Below are 16,553 nucleotides of genomic sequence, written 5' to 3' on the forward strand. Positions count from 1 at the left end.
TTCTTTTTTTCTTCTAAAAATTGGTACTGGCCAAAATGTAACAAATAATCCACCAAAATTTAATTTTGAGAAATGATATGTCCATGGCATTTTCACAATATTTTTACAATAAATCCTAAGTAGTAGGTTGTTACTGGTTATTATTGTTGTCATAAAAAAGTAATCTTAGTGCTAGGTTCAAATTTGAACTAATAATAACTAACCATCTATGATTTGTTATGAAAATATTGTAAAAATGTTATGGACATGACATCTCTCTTTAATTTTATTGGCATAAAAAAATTTTGAGGGTATTCCTAATTTTTTTGAGGGTGTTCCTTTTTTTTTTTAAGGGTAGATAAATAAAAAAATATTTAATTATTATGTTGCGCTGCCACTGTGTCTTGGGCTATTTTTCTTTGACTAGAGAGGAGATACTAAAAAATCTGCCATTTTTCTCTAATTTGGAGAGCCTCTTGAATATTGATCATTTGCAGTTATTGAATGAGAAATAAATGAAAAAAAAAAATTAGGCCTATAAAAAATAAAAGGATTAAAGAGATTTGATAAATAATGGAATATGGGCATTCTTGGACCAATTTAAGAGACACAGAAAGATATTTTTTTTTTTTTTTTTTTTTTTTTTGAGAAGAAGAGACAGAGAAAGAAATTGGCTGACCTTAAATGAGGGTATAATAGAAGAGAAAAGGATTTGCAGGTGTATGGTGTGTACAGTGTGTGCCATATGAGGAGCCTAATCCTAAACGAAGAAGAGGTGATTCGGCCTAGACTTGGACCAATTGAGCCCAGCTTTATGCAAATGAGGTTGCAGTCGCCTTGCTTCATGGACCTATAAGGCATAAGCATGTACCATGGGCCTAGCTAAGAGGCCAGACTAAGAATTTCTACAAAAGAAGAAAGAATTGGGTTGGGCAATGAGTTGTACAAGTTACAACCCAACCCAATATCATTCCTATCTTTTGCTTTTTATCTTGTGCCAAGTTCTATACAACGTGATAATTGTTTCTTTGACTACTAATAGAGAAATTTGAACAATGGAAAATTTGGGAATTCCAATAATGACATAATAACAACAATATATTTGTCCCAGAAAATGAAAGATCCTCTGTGGAACGCGACTTCTTTCTTCTTTTTCATTTTTCTTTTTTCGAGAGAAAATCTAGTACAGTAGAATACCGATTTATATAATTATATATATAAAAAGTTCATATTTTAAAATTAATGTCATTCTAATTAGCCAATCTCATAAAAGACATAGTAACATTTAAAAAAAGACAAATTAAGGTACATAAACTCTTTTACCTAATTAAACGTATCAAAAGTTAATGAAATCTCATACATATTATTGTTTTTAATTGTTTTAAAAAAATCTCATACATGATTAAACTTACCAAAAAAGATTATCAAAACTCATAAAAGTGGGTTTTTTCTTATACAAAAAAAGTAGAAAAAGCCACAAAAGCAATTACAATTCATAAATGCATACTTCGCCCAAAATGCTAGAATTTCATTAAAACAGCCGAGACCATAATTTGGACTGAGATGAAATAGGGGTTTAGTGTATTAGTTTATATACTAGAACATAATATTCCAATTGGAAAGGCTAGAACGGAATGTAATTTAAAATATTGGTTCAAATAAAAAGTATCTAAATTTAAACAAGTCACTATTTTTTAGTTCTATGAAAAATCAACATAGTGGTAAGTTTCAGTTAACTCAACTGGTAAAATCTCTTATTGTCAAATAAAAAATTTGAGACTCAAACCCCAACTATATCATAAACTAATTGGTGTCTTAATTTGATAATACGAATAAACCAATATAGAGTAGAATCCATAAGATGAAATTCTATATATATATATATATATATGAGTTTTGGTTAACCCATGAGCCCTTTCTCTCTCTCTCTCTCTCTACCTAAATATTAAAATAAATAAATTTTCTTGGGGAAAATATTAATAACAATTTAATCAACTAATTAGTAACAGGAAAATTGATGAATGCTTGCCACATCCCTCATGGCAGATCAAGTTACGTTAATCCCTGCTCAGTCTGCATTAGAATGATGTCTGTTATTAGGAATAAGTTGTGTTTATAATTCTTTGAAGTTCTACTATTAATTAAGCGAAGTTTCTCTCATACGAAAACTTCTTGTATGACAGTAACATAGACAAGCATGCTTAGGTGAATTATGTTCTTGCAGCAATTTTTATTTTTCTTTTGGCCACCATGATGAGCATCTACATTTCACTTCTTTGAATTATTCTTTTGTCACTTTTGGATGAAAAGGCCTAGGTTTTAATAATGAGCATTGTTATTATACTGGAAGGAAGTAAGAGCACCACAATATCTAGGGACTAGGAAACCAAGTAAGAACCAGTATCTCTGACTTAACCACAACAATAGAGACGCATTTTTTTCGCAAAATTGTAGCCTGGCATTCATAAGTACCCTTTCTGATACCTAATATTTTTGATAGAAATGTACTAATCATGGACATATGAAAGTTCATTTTAGTATTCATGAACTATACAAGAAAATCTATACAAATATTTGATTTCTTCAAAATGTGTTGGACGAATCATGGACACTATCTAACCTGTGTACACCTCTAAAAATTACAAAAGATATTGGATATATACAAAGCCTAGATTAGCTGTTTGGCAAGAGGACAACAAGAAGAAATTTATTTAATAACTTTTTACACAGCTAAGTCTTAATTGCAGCTCATCAAGAACTTCCGCTTTGAAAGAAGTTGTAAAAGAAATTGGATTGAATATATTCAGAGTAAGATTGACTGAGTTTGGTCCCACTCGATGCCTATTTCCACTAAAATCTAGCTTTGCTCAAACACCCTCCAAGTTCTGGAACATTAAGAGAGGAAAAGATTGTTTAGGATGAGAGACTCCCTTGGAAATTAGGTTCAGCCAAAATGGTCACAACTGGATAATAATAAAAAAACACCATGTGCAATACTTCTTATTGTATTGACATACGTTTCTGTTGACAGTGGATAGTCTTCCCTTTCTGCAGAATTGGTTCGAAGATAGAACAAAGCATCCACCTTCTTGGGCAATATGGATCATTGTAGCTTGCCATATCTCCCTTACTTCGGCTGTAGGTCGAAGATAAATTTCAATGCCTATGTATGGCAGCATAAGGATTAAACAAAAGACTGAAAAACTATACTTTGTAAAGAAACTCAAGAATATAAAATGAACGCTGAACAACCCAGTTTAGACCTTATAAAAACACCTAATTGGGAAGATGGTGATGAATCATGCTAAATTATTCTATAGATATAGTAAATTATTTTACAGATAACAGCACAAGGTACACAAAAACACACAAAAGAGATTTCTTTGTATCCTTCAATGACAATGTTAAATTGAATGACAAAAGAAAAGACATTAAAATAACACTCACTAGGAGTTCTTTTATTAGTAACTATGACAAGACTGTAAGTAAAAATGACAAAAGGTATACCTTCAGTATATAAAGTCAGTTCCTAGAGAAGACATTCTATTGTCGTGGCAGATGAGGTCACCTATTATCAAGATTGGAGTCTTAAATACAGGCAGCAATGATGTCTCTGCTGATCAGCACACTTCACATTCTGATGCAATTGGCATTACCTTTTGATGTTTTCCAAGATACCAGCCCACGGAATCAAAAACTAGAATGGCACTAAAGAGTGAATATCCAGCGCTTTTAACTATTCCCTTCTGGAAGTGGACTTCATATTTACCCATTTAAGTTAAAAACTGTCAACTTTTCAGACCTGCATAAACAAACATTCAACGTGATTCAGTCAAAAAAAGAATAGAATTACATTTTCCAGTGGGTTATATGCATCACAAGAAAATGCGTTACAGTGAGTAATAATAAAGCTTAAAGCTGGAAGTATTGACTAGGCACAAATTTGTTCAATCTTGATTAGCAATTAACTACTATCCCTGGTTCTTTTCTAGGTAGACTGCAAAATTAACTTATGTAACCATTGATTAAGCATTCATACCTGTATGTTCTAACTTTTTCCCTAAATTTGTGATGCCTCCCTCAATTTTTTCAAATCAGTTTGCAAATTCTCACAAAATAATCATAATTCTATGGCATGAAAACCGCGTTGTTTCTTGTTTCAACTTATCACTGACAATGAGGCTTTTAGTGTAGGAAATACAATTCAAATTGGATAAAAAGCACAGCTACGATATTTTAGATTTTTAGTTATAGTTGATTTCATTGATAGAAGTTTTCAGCCTTATTTCTGAGTAATACAAATTAATTTTTAAGCCATATTGTATTAATTGAATAATTACAAACAAAATTCAGCTTATAGAGACTTATGTCCATTATCCTCCATACAGGGGCATGAAATGGAGCACCCAAACAGGTTGGCCTCGTAGTTAAAGCAACAAGACTGACAATAAGAGAAGACTGTAACAAAAATTTGAAAATCCATTAATTGAAGCTTACTGTTATATGCTCTTTGCAGAGATTTGTAGTAGTGATTATCTGTGAAATGATTTTAACAATCAGTCAAGTGTTCAAGATGCCTAGTCACCAGATGTATTTCTTAGTGCATAACTGGATCTTAGACAACAAAAAAATGCATCAAAATTGAGTTTCGAGTTGCTCTTCTTAATTGAGCACTTCAATTTCTTGCAGACATCTGAAGACCGAATATCATAGTTTATGCCATTGATTAGTACTAAAATTTGAACAATCAAAATGAGATTATATGATTATAATCAGTATGTAAGGGTAATCCCAGATGTGTACCTCATAGTCTAGAAAATTGCTGAAGTCACTGCTACAGAGACTTTAAGTTAGGAAACCATAAAATAGGATTTGAACAGCAGACAAATTGTCAGGAATCCTGTATATTCCAGGAAAAAAAGAGTTATTTCCGATTATATATATAGGAGATAGAAGCAAACATGGTGAGAAGTGTAAATCCTGGGAAAGCCTAGGCCTTAATTGATGCATTGTCGAAGTGATACCTAATACACCCAATTGACACTTGCAGGTACATTCAAGTTATGGTTCCAGCTGACCTACAACCAGAAGTCTTTTAGGAGAAAAGAAAAAAAGAAAAAGGAAAACTGAAGACAGTAAAATTAGCTTAGCTTGAGAATAAATGTAACTGCAATTATGAAGTAATCCAATGATGAGTAATACAGCTTACCCAACATTATAATTTGATCCCAAAAGAAAGAAGATGCTAACCCTCTCGTTTAATTTGATTTGAATCTAAAGTTATACTTCCTTATAGTGCAATCTGTACAGCAAATTGGACTTTAAGGTCATCTACAAATCTGTTTAAAATAAAATAAATAATTTGTCACAAAGTATTTCTCATGTTTAAAACTAACTTTATTTGAATTCATAATATTAATTAACTTTGGAGAAGCTTCAATATGAATAATGAAAGAGCCCTAATTAATCCAAAATAGGTTAGTGAAAACTTAACAGTGAAGACAATATAAAGGTAACTAAAGAGCCCTAATCAATGCATTGTTGGTAGACCAAAATACACACACACGCAAATGTTCTCAAGAAGTTTAGAATTGATTGTTCAAACAAAAATACTTGATTTTGTTTGTTGGATGGAAAATTTGAAGATCTAAGAATGCTATGCAGAAAAATATGCTACACTATATAAGCACACACTTTTGAACAAAATTATGGAAATTAAAAATTAAGTGCATAAACTAGTCCATTCAAAGTAATATATTAAACATAAGGACATTTGAGCAAAAATACCAATTCTTGATTCTTTGAGCTTAGCATAGGAATCAAAAGTTTATCTATATATTTGGAACATGGGCAATCGTGACCTATTGATGCTGAAGTACATAACCTCTAGTTGGGAAATGAAGGATTACCGACATGGCAGCATCTGTTATCTAGTTAGGCACCACAACCTTGATGGTAGATATCTCAACTTCTTGCAACTGATTATAGACATCTCATCAAATAAATAAAGGTTCTGCAACTATAGTGGAAAGTCATCCACTCTTGTTTACTCATTTTGATTTCAAACTATCTTACTTGGGATCGTTGAAGTAGATGAGGCAGCAACTTGAGCTTAGGAACACATAATGTTCGATTTTTGTGTGCAGCTTGAAATGTTAGACATCCTTTTTAAAAAAATTAAGAAGGCTCCACTAAGAATACAAAAACTAAAATTTCTTTCTTATATGGATCCAGATTGTTCTACCAAATTCCGATAACACCACAATGTAGGATTTGTCACTGAAAAGCAAAAACTAATAATGAGTATGCGATTTAGTGTTAAGCACATTTACTTTTAAAACCTTGAAGAGAATATAACGAGGATATGGGAAGGTTTTGTTTTCCATTGACTGGAAATGAGAATCTTTAGTAATGGAGAAAACGTAGATTCACAATCTGTAATCCAGAATAACTCGCTGTATGTTGTTAGAAATGGAAAAGAAAAAAGTTCCAAAATGAAAAACATGGAAAAGAGCAAATTAAGAAATGTGAACATCATTATGAGGAATTCCATATAACATGAATAAGGTCATCAACATTCCCTATTGCAGTCAATTTTCCATTGTTTTCCATTGAAATATAAAGAAACAATGAATTTGAAAAGAATAGCAATTTTAGTGAATAGTATTCAAAGTTGAGAATAGGAAAGAAAATATTGATAATAAACTTTTTTGGAAGAGAGACAATAGCAGAGAAGAAGAGAACTCACAAATTTTAGTGAGAGGAAAAAAAAAGCACTAGAATCAATTTGTAAGTCCGCCTTTTGTGATTTCTGGATTATGACCGATCTTTTGTCTATAATCTAAGGCTTCACAAGATTATAAGTTAAAATAAATCCTCAACCATTGTGCCAAATCTTCCTCTTAGGTTTCCATTGAGAGGGATCACACCTCTCTTTACTAGAAGGTAGTGCATTCTTGTTCTTAGGCTTCATTTATTTAGAAGATATGAAGCTGCCCCACTATTGTTGCAGAAGCTACAAGAAAACAAACACGTTACTTTCTAAATGAAAAGAAAAATTAAAAACGTTAGCCCCTGCATGAGAACCTCAAATCCACGGAGGGTTCCCTGAATTCATTAATTTAAAGGGCTTTAAAAAGAATTTACCCAAAAAGTAGGTTTGATCGTGGCCGAAGGCTATGAGTAGCACCATTTCCCTTCGTGTCACCAAATTTCATGCAATTTTGCTGTTATCTCCAATGACTTCTAATAGTACTTTTCCACTTCTTGAATTTTCTGCACACAGACTTCTAATGAGCTCTATTCTACATCACCCACCACTCCAGAAAGGATCCAACATCATCAACATTTAGTGACTCCAACTAATGATATAAATAGGTATCAATATAAAAAAGATGAAATGACATTTACTCACCATAAACTTTTGTAGGAATTTATAATAAGTAGGGGAAGAAAATGAATTGTTCCTATCCTTACTGCCTTGACTAAGTTCAGCAGGAAATATCATATTCCATCTCTCCCCTGCCTTTTCCTTCATCAAGAAGAGCACATTATGGCAAGTATTGATGTAAAGAGTCTATTTTTCATTTTTGAATATGACATAATGCTTGGTAATTACCGATCCTTGATTGTATTTCAAAATTCTAGCATATGTTTATCATGCTTAGTGCATTCTAACTTTTTCAGAAAAGAGAGCAATTATTGATCAAGTTATTAAAAGTATATAAGAAAACCTAATGATTGGCTAAAGCGCAAGAACATATAATATTGGGAAAATAAACATAATTTTGTGGGAATCAAAACTTTCTTGATGACACGTATGCAAGCAATATTATAATATTTTTAAAATAAAATAAAATAAAACCCATTTTATGCATTCTATTATGTTGGGGGAAGGGCAAGAAAAAAGAAAATAACAAAAACTTCACAAGAAAGAGAATTAGACAGCTTAAGTACCCAAACCTATTCGCACATTAGAGGACCTAAGTTGAAAGTACCATTTCTTCCTACAAAAAAATTATGCCCAAATAATGCGAAAAACTTGAAGAAAGTAAAAATGTTATGCAAGAAATAGCAAATTGCCACATCCTGATATCACATAAACTTCAAGATGCTACTAGAAAACCTGAGGCGTTATATTTGCCACATACTTCCTCTTGGTTATGTAATAATGTGGTGAGCCAATGTATGGGTACTTCAGCTTTGTGCAATCACATAATTCCTATATGTTGCTCCTAAATAGAATCTTCCCCTAGGGACATCAGCAATAGATAAAACAATTATAATATATAATTAATATTCCGAATAACCTTCTCAAATGAAAACACTACAGTACATAGCACATGAACCAAGCATAAATGATTCCTTAGTTTATTTTTATTAATGTCTGTGGCCTAGGATTAATATCCAATAATTTGGCATTTATTTTATTGAGCTAAATCACTTGTCTAGTTTATTGTAATTAACATACGGAAGAGTATAAAGCTTCAAGTTCTTCAAAATTTGAACCCATCATGAATAAGGAAATTTATATGATATTGAAATCTCAAATGCTAAGAGGTTGAGTCTTGGTGGGATGGCAAGTGCCTTTCACCAAAAGCAATAGGAAATGAGTTCGAGTTTGGGAGTCACAAAAAGTGGGAGCTTTGTGCATTGAGTAAGAACCTTTTTTTCTTTAAAAAAAAAAAAAAAAATCTCAAATGCTCAATTTAATTAGCTAGATTATAATTTTTCTAAAGGGAAAATTTTAATATATACACACCCTTGGTTGTCAATGATTAAATGGCTGAATAAAGAACACAAAATCTTGCTAGATTCATAAGAGAGACAAAACACGTCAACAATTTTAGTTAGAAAAAACAAAGAAAAAAGATGAGGTTGGTGATGATTTGCTAAGTTTAGTTACTTTCAAGACTAAATTGTATCGCATTATTACAAAATGGTGGTCTCAATCGCTGGGATATGAACAAAATGAGATTTCATGTGTTCTTGGCCTAGTTGACGAATAGAATACAACCAGCACTAGTCATGCCAAAATAATTTCATAAAAAATATTTGGAAAATTTTTTCTTCATCTTTTTCTAAGTAAAAAGTTAGAGAATGTTGTAGAAAAAGTGATAGTGAAGAGGGGATATTTGGAACGAAAATTATATTATTTGGATTGAAAAAAATACTTCATAAACGAGAAGAAGTGAGAAAAACTTACCACCTTTGACAAACTTCTAATGAACTCCGTAAAATTAATTAATTGTTCTTCCAACTGAATGTAATGGAGTTTGGCCTGCACATCAAGGCAATATATTTAATTAATAAATAAGAAATAGAGTTAAAAATATCAGACGAAAGCAAACAAAAAAGGAAGACATTAGGGAAATTATGAATGTAATTAGTTGATTTAAAGAAGAGTATCAGATAAGAGAAGAGGATTAAGTTTGAGATAACTGACCACAAATTGTTGTGATAATATATGTGTGAACTTCAAACAGCTTCCTCTTAAATCCATTCCCTGTCATTGGACCAGAATTGATCGATACTCTCAGCGCTTCTATCATTTAACTTGAGGCAGTTATGAAAGAATAGGTCTTGCAAATTGGTGAGCCAATCCATGGCAACCACTTGCATCCAAATAAGTATCAAATGTTGAAGAGAGAAAAGGTTTCCCAACCACTCTGCCAATTTTACAGTCAATATATATAAAAATTCAGTAAATAGTAGATGAATTAAAGAAATCAAGAGGGGTAAGATTTTATTAAAAAGGTGATATCAGAGGAAAAGAAGATGAGATTTTGGGGGAACTCACTAATTTTGATGAACTTCACTCAGATAGTAATTAAATTCATACCCCATTAGACTCTGTGCAATCGTTAACAATTCTGACAGCAACCAACATGAAATATTCAGCTTTTACTGTAAAGTGAGCATAACACGGCAATAACTTCTACCGAACTATTGACCACCAGAAACAACTCCAGAGAGCATCTCTTTAGTAAGGGATTGGTCCTCTTGCTTGGTTCCCTGAAAGCAGCATTCTTGTACCCAATATTCTGATCTTGAAGAGAGAAAAAGTTAACCCTGTGCCAAATCAGAAGCCACCATTGACGCCTCATCTGTGCAAAGTAAAGATCCTCAAAATATGACCCCTCCAACTAAGAAAGTTCTTGGGTGTCAAAGTTTGGCTGATTGAAAATCAGAGCTTAGAATGGCGTAGAATCCTCTGCCAAATCAGAAACTACCATTAACTCTTATATCAAAGAAATGCTAAGTACCACAAGTGGCTTAAATATTTTGAAATATTCTCCGGGTACATTGCCATGAACAATACACATATATTAGAAAATAAACATAAAATAGATGCAACGCTACCCAGATTTACAAACTCACTTTTTTTTTTAATTTTTTTAATTTTAAGTATTATTTTTTTTAATATGATTAATTTTAAGTATTAGAAACAAATAATTTTTGAATAACAACCATCAAATAACCGAGTATACGTTGGGACAGAAAAAAGCGAAATCTATAAAAGAGAAGAGGAAGAATAGGAGATGGACTTACCACATTGTTTTTGTATTACTTTGACCAAAAATATCTTCAACTTCTCTAATTTGGTGAGCGGCCCTTGATTTTTGATCGTTTGCAGCTCTTGAATAGGAGAACTTTCCTCTTTTTTTTTTTCCCTGTGAGAGAATAGGGAATAAATCAAATTAAAGAAAAAATCTATGCGTAATCTTTGATAATTGTCTGTTTGATTAATTCAATATGAGAAAACTTACCACTCTGATCTGTCTTGGACCAATATGCACAACTACCCTTTAATCCGTTTTCAGGGGAGAAAGATATCTGGAATATGGGCAATTTTGAGCCACTCTGCGCCGCTTCCCTTCACATATCTTTCCTTTAATTTGGGGCAATCATAAATATTTAATTCGGTGAGGTGTTGCATCGCTTCCGCTGTTGGCAGATACATAAGATTCATGCATTTCCAAAGATGCAAGCTTCGAACAGAAGAAAGGTTGCCCAACCACTCAGGCAAAGCTTCCATCTGGTCAAAATTCTGTATCGAGAGGTGTGTTAGGGCAGTAAATCGTTGAATATCGTCTGGGAGAGAGTTGAGTTTAGCCCATCCATACAAACTTAGTGTTTCAAGGGATGCGTGTTGGATGGAACTGAGACTAGGGAAAGCATCCAACTCCTCACAAAACCTACCAATTCTCAAACTCTTCAAGTGGGTGAGGCAGTCTAACCCATCAGGCAAACCCATCAATCTTTTACAAGATCTAATTGTTAAAGAGTAAAGTGAATGCAAATCCTGTAGATTTGGAATTGATATCAGATTAGGACACTCATTTATCTCCAATGACGATAGAGATATACATGATTGAAGACCAATTGGTAGAACTTCATCACTACACGATATCGCTAGGGTTCGAAGAAGTAACGCCACACCTTTTATACTTGGAAAGGACCTCAGATTAGGACAATTTATTACTTTGAATTCCTCAAGGGAACGAAGGGTGTGCAGTCTATCCGGCAAATAACTCAATTTCTCACAGTTTGATATTTCCAGTGACCGGAGAGAAGTGTAGAAGCCCCATACATCCCCATGTGGTGATAGGGATACCAAATCATAACACCACGATATAGTCAAAGACATAAGACCCGAATTATTTTTCAATAACTGCTCTGGCAAAGAAGCAAGTTCTGAAATTCCCTTAATATTGAGAGACGTTAGTGTGGTAAGCTTGTTGCTAATTTTTTCAAATGTCGTGCTATTGGTGTGGAAAATATCTAATACCTCAAGAGAAGGAAAATGACATGGAGCACTTTTCAGTTGCTCACAGAAATAAATGGTCAAATTCTTAAGGCAAGGAAACACCATTCCCGTTGTTGTTGGCTCCATCGCATCTGTCCATTCAACTAGATTTTGCATCGACCACAATTGAAGACTTTTCAAACATGGGAACAATATTTTGTCGTAACCATCATCATTATAGTTGCCGTAAAACTCGGGTCCTATAGATCTTACATTATCCATATCACCTATTTCAAGATCCCTAAGACAGGGTAGAAGCCCGAGAGTGGGAAGAAACTCACATTTCTTGCAACCAATTAATTTGATATTAATCAAATTGTCATATAGCAAAAAACCATCCCTTGCATCATGACTTGTCAACATCCATGATGGGAATTTCTCCCCTCCAAAACCATCAATTGTTAAGCTCTTCAAATATCGGTGAGGTTGGAGTCCTTCCAACACCTCTTCATCATTATTGTGGTTGCCTTCTCTATTCTTACTCCAGTAAAATTCCAACTCGTATACTTTGGCCTTTTCTACTAACTTGGCGTTTTTGGATGCTTCTTTATCTTTCACGTGCTCTAGCCTACGAATGTCTAATTTTCCTTTTAGTTGATTTAAGCATCCCAATTCTTCGATTTGAAAACCTGTGCCTTGACCCACAACGAAACATTGCAAAGTTTGCAGACAAGTCAACTGCCCTAAGCCTTTAGGTGTTCGCACAATTTCATAACCATTAAAATAAATATGTCTCAAATGAATCAAATTTTTTAGATCTTCTGGAAACTCTTTGAGATTATTACAACCTTCAACTCTTAAAGTTTGCAAATTGTAGAGCTTGGTGATGGCCTTTGGTAACACTTTGATGAAGGTACTTGAGATGCTAAGAAGTCTCAAATGTATTAATAGGTCAATTGAACTCGGCAATTCTTTTATACTGTTTCCATGTAATTTTAAAACACGTAAACATTCAAAATTGAATATTGTGTTCCCAAGTGCAGCATTTTCTAAAATAAATGTACGCAATTTCCTGACGCCATCTTTTAAAAATGGAATTCTTGGTATACTTTTGCCTTTAGATTGGATCACTAAACGTCGTACAAGGCTGATACCATCTACTAAATCCTCATTTAAAATTAGGGTCTCAGATTTTGAAACTGAGAGAGCAAGATCATGCACCAAATCATGCATCTTGCATATGATAATATTATCATAATAATCCTTTTCCTCATCTTGGAATAAGGAATTTGCCAATAAGATATCAAAATACCTGTTACCAATATCCTCCATCTCCAAACAACTTCCTAGAGATGGTTGAAGAAACCCTTCAGCCATCCAAAGCTGAATTAATTCTTCCTTATTAATCCTATAATCTTTAGGAAAAATTGAACAATACGCAAAACATTGTTTAAGAGATGGTAATGGAAGATGATCAAAGCTCAATTTTAATATTGATAACATTCCATTGCTACCATGTGGAGAATTCAAAATTTCATTGTTTAGAAGTGCTAACCATTCATTTTTCTCTTTTTTACGACACATCATCCCTCCTAGTACTTTTGCAGCTAATGGGACCCCTCCACATTTTTTTGCAATATCCCTTCCAATAGCCTCTAAATCTTGAGTTAGAGGAATTGAAGATACTATTTTCTTGATTATGGACCAACATTCTTCCTCAGGTAGTTTTTCTAAATGATGTCGGGGATGCGTCTTCATGATTTTTGCCACCTCGTCACTACGGGTTGTAACAATGATATTGTTTCCAGTATTTGACATAATTCCTAACAAACAAACCCTTAATGTATCCCATTTTAGTGGATCTTCATTCCATACATCATCAAGGATGAGAAGATATTTTTTCCCCTGCAACTCTTTTTGAAGGTTTTGAAGTATTGCATTCTTACTTCCTAAAGGACTCGAGTTATTGGTAAGGGATTCAAGAATCCCTCTTAAAATATTTTTATCATTGAAATCATCAGAGACACATACCCATATTGTCTTATCAAAATGTTTTTTCACTAGCTCATGATTATACACTAGTTTTGCAAAAGTTGTTTTTCCCAAACCAGCCATGCCGACTATAGGAATAACTGAGAGTTGTTGATTGGTTGCACTAGTCAGCAAGCTCACTATTTTTGAAACTTCACTTTTCCTTCCTACAACTTCTGAATGATCAAGAAAGGAGTCTGTCTCTCTAGTTGGAATAATCTCAACATTTGAATCTACTGACAATATTCTATCAAGTCCAAACCCATTTGCCAACCCATTTACTTTTGCTAGTTTTTCCTGAACATCCTTAATTTTTTTCGCCATGGAGAGACGGAAAATAAATGGGTCGAGGAAGTTTACCTTTCTCTTCCTTTCGTTTTCGACCTCTATCTTTTGCCGGAGATTCTCGTACATAAACTCGTCCAGCACATCGTCAGCTTCATAAGCAACATCTTCAAGCTTCTGGAGCCAAAGCTTCACAGACTCATCTCTCACTTGTCTTCTCTCGGCATCAGTCAAAACAGCTCGAATCATGGTTAATGATTCACCAAGCCCTCTTAGCTCCTCCATGCAGCCCCAAGCATTGCCGATCAGCTCAGTAGCAAATGAAATCACCCTGCTTACGATTTCCTCAGCCATCGTGCTCTGATGATAAGTCAAAAATAAATTGAAAACCATTCAGAAACTACAGAAGAACTGGTGATGCGTCAAAAAACTAACAACTATTATTAATGGAGGAGTGAAACTATAGAAGAATTGTGCTTGTGATGCGTTAAAGACTTTACGGCCATCGTTTTCTTCTTTTTTCTTTTTTTCTTTTTTTTAAATTGTCTTCATTTTCTAATGAAAAGTAATTGTAAAGTTAGTAAACATAACTGATTAGAAGTATCTAGTTTGTAAATGATCAAATGAGCATTGCGTGCTTTCATTACCACAAGGACAACAACTGTAGTGAAATAGCAAAAAATGATCTGTTGCATGCAGGTATGAAGATGATTTAGTTCTTAGATTACAGCTTTGAGAACGACAATTTTGTTCCCATACAGAGGGGAATGGAAAAAAAGTAAATAATAGAAAAACACTTTTCCTTCTTTACAAGGTGGAGGTATTAGGTTTGAGTTATGAAGCAGAAATTGATAGTCATAGTCATAACAATATTGATGAAAACAATAATAAGATGAAGCACAAATTATTTCCAGAACAGAGTCTTACTTGGCAACGTGAAAACTTGAATTTCTTTTGAGAATCAAAGCACTTGTTGATCTTTTGTAATAAGAGATTACAATTTTGGAATTTGAGACTACAAAATAAGGAAAGTGGTAAAAAAGAAGAGGATGGGAATAGGGCAGTGGAAATCTTGGAGGCTTTAGTACCTGAAAAGGATGTGTAACCGCTATAACGCGTTGATTGACCTAAAAAAGAAGAAGTGGTCCAAATTAGTAATAATTGAGCCGAAAATTCTTCAAGCGCAATTACTCATGTTCACATTCTCAGTGAATGTGAACACGAGAAATTAAGATTTAGTGATAGGTTGTAATTAGGCTCGATTTCAAGTTCGACCTACTTAGATTCAGATCAAGATTGGGTTTGGATCAAAGTTCTATATTCTCACGGATTGCGTGAGGTTGCAACTAACTAGTTAAATTTTTTATTTTATTTTATTTTTAGAAACAAGCACACACATGGAGGAACATTACAAACTTCACTCAAAATTTTTACTTAAGTTATAATTTACACAAGAGAACGGTGAATAGTTAAGTTAAAAGAGAAAATCCATAAGACTAATTCTATATCAATTATGCACATATCCTACAAAATGTTAGGTTTTTAAAATTAACAGGCTCACATTGGAAATGTAGCCAAAATTAAAATATTTAGATGGATGTGTGATGAAAAGAAAAAAAAAAAAAAACTGAGAAAGCCAAGATAAAGAATTAGTAAGTTATCCACTCAAAGTGATTCCCACCGAGAAAAAATTAAGAGAGAATAAGGTTGTGTTTGGCTCAATGTAAATTGTTTTCTGAGTGTAAAATATTTTCAGGTGAAAATATTTTTTAGAAAGGAAAACATTTTCAGGTGTTTGGTTGAATTCCAAAAATTACTTTGAAAAATATTTTCTGGTGTTTGGTTGTATTCTTGAAAATGCTCTAGAAAACACATTTTTATCAGGTTTCTCACATTTTCCCAAGATCCAAACAAATATTATTATAGAAAATCTCAATATATAAACACAAAAAATAAGCAAAAATCAGAACAAAAAAAATTTGCCCTTCCTCAAATGGGACACTAATCGTCAGAGGGGTGGAGAGAGATAGCTTGAGAGGAAGAGATGGGTAATGGCAGTGGCAAGATCATGAGAAACGATATCAAAATAGAACCATTTATTCACAATATATACATAATATACTCGGTGAGAGGAGGAAGAAAGAGTGAGAGATAGATCGAGAAAGTGCGATCTCGGTACCAACGGAGGACGGCGGTGGCCAGATCGGGAAAGAGAGAGATCGGTACCAACGAAGGACGGCTGCAGCTAGATCAGGTGGGTGTGGGTTTGCCGAAATGGGGATTGGGTTATGTGGGTAGTCCAGGGTAGCTTGGATGATGGCGGTGGTGGATCGGAGACATGCAGCGATGGAGCATGGCGGTGAGGTTGAGTGGGTTCGATCTCGCCGGTGCTGGGGTGTGATGAGCCGCTGCTGGGGTGCAACGAGTGAGCTGGTGCTGGGGTGCAACGAGCCGGTGCTTGGATGTGCGATCTCCTCTAGCTGTTTCTCTCTCTCTCTCTTCTATTTTC

At 33.8% G+C, this 16,553-nt stretch overlaps 1 protein-coding gene and 1 long non-coding RNA gene across 3 annotated transcripts; both read right to left on the reverse strand.

The window, feature by feature from the left end:
* Positions 1–2,623: 2,623 nt before the first annotated feature.
* On the reverse strand, positions 2,624–11,017 carry LOC115965803. 2 transcript variants are annotated; one of them, XR_004086192.1, is made up of 13 exons: positions 10,749–11,017; positions 10,531–10,652; positions 9,779–10,192; positions 9,425–9,647; positions 9,185–9,259; positions 7,126–8,230; positions 6,728–6,994; positions 5,189–5,318; positions 5,004–5,057; positions 4,783–4,879; positions 4,477–4,672; positions 3,487–3,781; positions 2,624–3,142 (listed from the first exon to the last, which is right to left on the reverse strand). It is a non-coding gene; the product is annotated as an uncharacterized LOC115965803 (long non-coding RNA). The 2 variants fall into 2 exon arrangements; XR_004086191.1 differs by lacking the exon at positions 4,477–4,672 and having other exon boundaries at positions 9,821–10,192.
* On the reverse strand, positions 11,018–15,095 carry LOC115965086 (putative disease resistance protein RGA1; the record flags this gene model as incomplete). The annotated part of the gene is made up of 2 exons (XM_031084288.1): positions 14,972–15,095; positions 11,018–14,404 (listed from the first exon to the last, which is right to left on the reverse strand). A coding segment is annotated over exon 2 (3,381 nt), but the record flags the coding sequence as incomplete, so codon positions are not given.
* Positions 15,096–16,553: the final 1,458 nt, after the last annotated feature.

This window comes from Quercus lobata, chromosome 10, assembly GCF_001633185.2.
Source record: "Quercus lobata isolate SW786 chromosome 10, ValleyOak3.0 Primary Assembly, whole genome shotgun sequence".
NCBI lineage: Eukaryota > Viridiplantae > Streptophyta > Magnoliopsida > Fagales > Fagaceae > Quercus > Quercus lobata.